The 5,845-nt window shown below is 39.6% G+C and overlaps 1 protein-coding gene across 2 annotated transcripts in view; it reads right to left on the reverse strand.

Moving 5' to 3' along the window:
• Positions 1-886: 886 nt before the first annotated feature.
• Positions 887-5,845, reverse strand: part of aifm1 (apoptosis inducing factor mitochondrion associated 1) — a 10,802-nt gene continuing 5,843 nt past the window's right edge. For both annotated transcript variants that reach the window (XM_018691779.2, XM_018691780.2), the window contains 11 exons: positions 5,272-5,362; positions 5,017-5,101; positions 4,864-4,940; positions 4,585-4,693; positions 4,370-4,477; positions 4,150-4,238; positions 3,920-4,060; positions 3,152-3,294; positions 1,736-1,860; positions 1,434-1,624; positions 887-1,343 (listed from right to left, as the gene is read on the reverse strand). In XM_018691779.2, the coding sequence (XP_018547295.1) occupies positions 1,272-1,343; positions 1,434-1,624; positions 1,736-1,860; positions 3,152-3,294; positions 3,920-4,060; positions 4,150-4,238; positions 4,370-4,477; positions 4,585-4,693; positions 4,864-4,940; positions 5,017-5,101; positions 5,272-5,362 (1,231 nt within the window). In that variant the 3' untranslated portion in view covers positions 887-1,271. The remainder of the gene's footprint in view (positions 1,344-1,433; positions 1,625-1,735; positions 1,861-3,151; positions 3,295-3,919; positions 4,061-4,149; positions 4,239-4,369; positions 4,478-4,584; positions 4,694-4,863; positions 4,941-5,016; positions 5,102-5,271; positions 5,363-5,845) is intronic.

The raw sequence follows: 5,845 nt of genomic DNA on the forward strand, positions 1-5,845 counted from the left end.
CCATGTTAACAAGATCATTCTTGTATTCAAAAGGGTTAAAGGATGACGGCATTAAGTTCCCATTAAATCAAGTGTTAACACATTTCTTTAAGAGTCAGTACACATCCAGAGGTTATTTATCATATGCAGAGCCATCCATAGTTTCTGGTCTAATTATTTCATTTTCAAATCGCCCAGTCAAATTCAAATATAAATGTGGAAGCTCATGTTTATTCCCCCATAAGGAGGGGGAGGCAATTCAGCCATTTACTCATGTAAAATTAATGTCAAAGAAAGCGATGGGACGTTATGGCTGCACGTGTTTGCCTCACACTTGAAAGGCCGTTCTACACTTCGCTCCGGAGCCCACAGTGTCAAATAGGATAAGAAATGTGTGGGAATATAAAACATGAATGCATTCTTAATAACAAGAAGCCCACAGTTGCGTGGGGGGGGGAAGAAACTTCCAATGTTTCTGCATGCTTGCTCATTTTTACCTCCGGACAGGATAAGTAGGCCAAGCTTCATTTTAATGTTTTTGTCAGAGTGCACACTGGATCTACTTAATTAGATTGTACGTCTACACACTGTAAAATGTACTTGTCAGGTGCCCTTTATACAAGTCTGCCTCTTCCCATTTAACCTAACAATAGCGGCTTTTAGCTGCTTTCTGAGGTTAGACCTTCAACATCACCTCACTCAATTTTAAGGCCCAATCACTACAGTTCACACGTATGAAAACAGTAAATCTGTCCTAGCACTACACAGTGATTAAAATGCTTCGGGACAGATGAGCTCAACCACACAGAATTTAACAACCATCAAACAATCACAGCTCAGAATGCGGGTCATCTATTCTGTCATCAGTGCTATTATCTGGAGGCAAAACTGAAAATAATGGGATCACTCCAATTTAAAAATAGCTTTTATTGCAGCTTCTCTCAGGACAAGCTGCTCTGATCACACGGAGGGAAATGATAATCCACGTTAAACATTTTCAGCCTGGTGAGGAAAGCGGATATACAATCACACAAGTTTGGTGGAAGCAGGAAGATGAGACAGTGTTTTTTTTTTCCTGAATAGAAAAACAACAAGAAAAAAAACAAACAACAAAACAGGCGCAGCAGATACAAATTCCAATATATGAAAATATTTCATCAACATGACATAATTTACGTTGAATGTCCTGTTTTGTACGCATGACCATTATAGATTGTGGCAACGGCTGCCAAAGTTCAGTCTTCACATGGAGCGTAACTCCCCTCCCACAGTGAGTGTCAGCCTCCACCATCTCAATCCTCATGGATGTTGAACAGCTTGGCCACTTCGTTCAGATCAGCATGTTCCTCTCCATCCTTGATAATCTACAGATAACAGAAACAAGGCAAGTTACATCTACTGATTAATCTGTACAATGACACAATGTATTTTTCTTAAAAAGGGAGAGTACATACCTTCCTTGCGATGGGCATTCTGTTGAACACATTCCACAGGATAATGCCCACCACCACCTTGTCTCGCAGGTAGAAGATGACTCCTTTGCCATAGTTGTCTTTGTGCTGCTCCACAGCGGGCGTGGGTGTTGAAGAGGCCACTGGGCTAACGGCCGTGTCCTCTGTTTCACTTTCTGAGCGGATTCCAGTTCCTGCAGCACGTTTAATGAGAGAGGCTCAATCTGACCCTTTGTCCTTAAAGTCACGGTTTATTTTTGTTTTATTGGATTAAGATTTTTTCACTAGATAGTGAATGTTCTTACCTGACTTCTCTGTAGCAGCTTTAGGTGTGTCCTTGGCAGTGGCTTTGGCAAACACTCCTACTGTTGGCAGGCTGCTGTCAACGATCCCAATGGCTTCATAGCCTACATCAGGACCCAGGTCACTCCTGTGAGAAACCATGGAGAATGGAAAACATGCTGAGGGAATAATAGGATTCAAAGCTCTCAGAGCAAGAAGCATTCTCTCTGTGCTAATTTCTTTTCCCTGGACTATGATACATAGAACTGAGGAAAAACTTTTAAAACTTGCCTCATCTCAAACAAACGGCCAATTTCCACATCCTAATGATACTGGTTTTGGAGCTAAGCCAGTATATATTGACATTGCAGCTTTACTGTAATTTTGTGCTGAGTAGTGTCAACTACATTTTCTAAGCAAAAGCAAAAACTTCGGCAAATTTCCGTTGAAAATATTTTGCTGAACTTCAGCCTCAAATGTGAAGTACAGCAACTTCTAGATTTTAAAACTTAACTGTCAAAACAGCTTTCCAAACAGTGTGTATGTTTGTGCACCTCAGACCATTCCTCTACACAAAACAAAAACAGGCATGAGAGGGCACTTTTAGCTGTGACTTTCATTTGTTTGTAACAAATTAAATATTTAAAAAAATGAACCTGATGATCTTTAAATGAACTAACAGACCACTGCTGCTGAAAAATGATAAGGAGTTGTGTGTCACATCCATTTGCCTTTGCAGTCTAAATGCACAGGAGGCATCACAGCAACCAGATTATGACACATTACACCAACAGTGACAGGAATATCAAATTATTATCTACATCTGCTGATGTGTAAGTCATGATAGTTTGGCTAACGGCCTTGGGTTTTGTTTCGCAATGAACCCATGTTGTAAGCGGCGTGTCACATTTCACCACCCACTAAAAACCTGTAGTCGCGGCAGTCATCTATGCAATTAGGGCCACATTCCATGCTGCGTTACAGTTTTTGGCATTTCTCTTAAAATCAGGTCCCTGTGTGATCACATCAGTACTGTTTTTACTAGAGTTAGTAAATTTATGATGGGCTTGAAAAATGTCTGTCTGAGTAACACAGCCCTCTGCTGGCAGCTCCTGTCTTAATGTCCTCTAAAGGCATATTAAATATTTTAGGACATAATGGTATTCAAGACTACAAAGCAATCAAGCATGTTCATAGACTTCTAAAAGGATTAAATGTGAGTCATTTGCAGAATTGTAGATGCTGCCCCAGTGCCCACTTATTTAAAAGTATCATGAATGTGCACCCGTGCATTCAACGATTCAGACAGGCTCTCGCTTTCTAAAACATCTTCCTCATATTCTACCTCAAGCTGGTTTCATTGTTTGCAGCAACAGCTCTCGCTGGGGAAATGGTTTTGAATTTGTGACTCAGGAAATAGGAAGTAGTCTAATACCCACCAGAACATAGACTGATGCCAGTAAGGTTTGCTGGCCCCCGTCATGTTCTCTCCTGCTAGTCTGCCGCTCACAACAGCGTGATCGTGGTGCTCCACTCGTCTGCGGCCCAGTCTGATGTCGTAGAAACACGCAGCATCTCCTGCCTGAAGTGAGACAGAAGGGATTGAGGACATGTGGCATAGATTAGAATGTGTAATTATCATTTCACTTTAAAAGTTTTTCCATCAAAAAACAAAAAACAACATACAAAAAACCTTAAACTTGATAGAATAGACAGACATTACTATACTTCATGTTTACAGAGGTGTACTATGTCTGGACCATGAATTCATTTTGCCTGAAGAGGGCAGTGTAATCAAAGAAAAGACTGCAATGGTCAAAAGGTCCAGCACTTGTATGCAGTTCACCTCAATCTACCGAGAAAACCATACTAAACCTCAAAAATCCAGCACAGTGGATTTTCTTTTTCATCAATTCATCAATTGATCAATTCATTTATTTAAATTAAGTAAATAATCTCTAAATAGGGTTGGTAAAGAGTATTGCCATGTTTAAATAAATGCATGTTTGACCAATTGGAAAAACAAGTGTGAGTCATATCACTAAACTATTGACTCCATGACCATTAATCCACTCATCATGAGCTCAAGCTTTTGGAATGAAGAAACTTCTAGTTCGAACTGGGCCATGGGGTTCAACATTAACAGGAAAAATACTACCACCAGTGATTAGTTTTACTACATTTGGTTTACATGCATACATACTTACCACCCAAATATTGGACCTCGCTTGCAGCTCTGCATTGACCCGATAGCCACCAAAGTCAGAGTCCACCTCCAGACCTGCTGACTTGGCAAGGTCAACATTGGGCTCCAAGCCAACAGCTGCAACAATGTGATCAGTTTTCACCTACGAAGGCAAGGCACAAATTAATAGGTCACTAATAAGTCTCTTAATGTCCTGAATTACACTGCACATGAGCAGAGATCTGAACTTACCAATCGGCCATCTTTCAGTTGGATTTCTAATTTATCATCTTTGCAGGTCACAGATTTCACCAAAGCTTCTGAGATGATTTTTACACCCTCTAGAAAACCAAGAAGAGATTATTATACGTTAATAAAAAGAAGACAAGATTGCCTATATAAGGAGAAGCAGTCTCTTTTCTTTGACCATCTAGCTAGTTCAAACAAACATCAAGTTAAAACTGACATTAACCTTTCTTGACTTTTTCAGTTGTCCAGTTGCTCAGATACTCAGGCAGCACTTTTCCCATGTTGCCCTTCTCAGGGTACATCTGAATCACCTCCAGACCAGAATCAGTTGCTGGAAAGAGAGTGAACAATCAAAAAATAGAACGACCAACTAACTTCTGTTAAACATCAGTATTATCATCTATTCTGTCATGTTCTCATCTTATCCAGGAGTCTTACATCTCCTTCCGAGGGCACAGGCCAGCTCGCTGCCCAAAAAGCCGCCTCCAATGATTGTGATGGACTTGATGTTTCTGGATACTTTCTCCAATGATTTGAAGTCCTCAATCTGTGGAGGAGAGCAAAACTTATATATAAAAAACTAAATTTACTTCAGAGTAGTAAATATTGCTGTGTTCCACAGCCAAATTGTGATGCATTTTTGGTTTGCTTAGCACTATCAGGCAGAAATTCCCAAACTAAAACAATGCTACCACCCTCTTGTGGCCAAACACTGACCTTTCGGAACAAAGTTGTCCTCTTCATCACCTCCTCTCCTGCTCTTTCAATGGCCTGTAGATTTCTTGGCACACCGCCTAAAGAGCAAAGTTCAAATTAGCTTCCACCAGGTTTAAGCCACATGTTGTAACAAATGCGTTTACAGTGGCTCACCTGTAGCAATCAAGCATTTGTCGTATGAAATCTCAGTATTATCGTCCAGTTTGACTTTGTTTCCTCTCACATCCATGTGAATCACCTAAAACAGATTAAAGCGTGTATTTGTTGTTTTAAAAATCTCATTCATGATAGTCAAAGTGAATTTACATCCTACCCTAACTTCTGGTAAAAATAATTTATCCAACTGCTAACATGTACTGTATATTATTATGAAGTCAGCACACTGTAGGAAAACAAATAAAAACCAACCTTTTTGCCAGTGAGAACAGCCACTCCCCCATTTTCTGCACTATCCAAATCTTCTGGATTAATGTAGAATGATGGCGGCTGGAAGTAGATACTGGCAAATAAATACAATACAAGGTATTAAAATAATTGAACATTTTTTCTTAAATTTTTTTAAAATACATAATCTTCACAATTTTCTCAACTAATCAGGCAGCAAGTCACATAAACATAAACCTGCCAAAAGTACTAAGAAATTTTCAGGTAGCAATTCTTTGTATTTTGAAGTAGTAAAGACACCATGTCCAAAATCTCTTACAACACAGGATGTGGTGCAAGTTTTGTTTTGCGTCAACAGTGGTTTGTTGTGAATAATCTAAAAAGGGGAAGTCAGTAGCAAGAGAGTTTACTAAGTTGCTGATTGTTCATATCTACCTGAACAGAAAAAAAATCCACCAAAGAGAGCTTTACTTTGTAATGAAAGAAATGCATGCAATACGACAGTCTGACTGACATTACTGCAGTGACTATCTTATCATCATGGCAGAGAAAGACAGAGGTGTTAGGTGAACAGTCAAACTGGTACAAGACAGGGAGA

The sequence above is a fragment of the Lates calcarifer genome, linkage group LG20 (assembly GCF_001640805.2).
Source record: "Lates calcarifer isolate ASB-BC8 linkage group LG20, TLL_Latcal_v3, whole genome shotgun sequence".
Classification (NCBI taxonomy): Eukaryota; Metazoa; Chordata; class Actinopteri; family Centropomidae; genus Lates; species Lates calcarifer.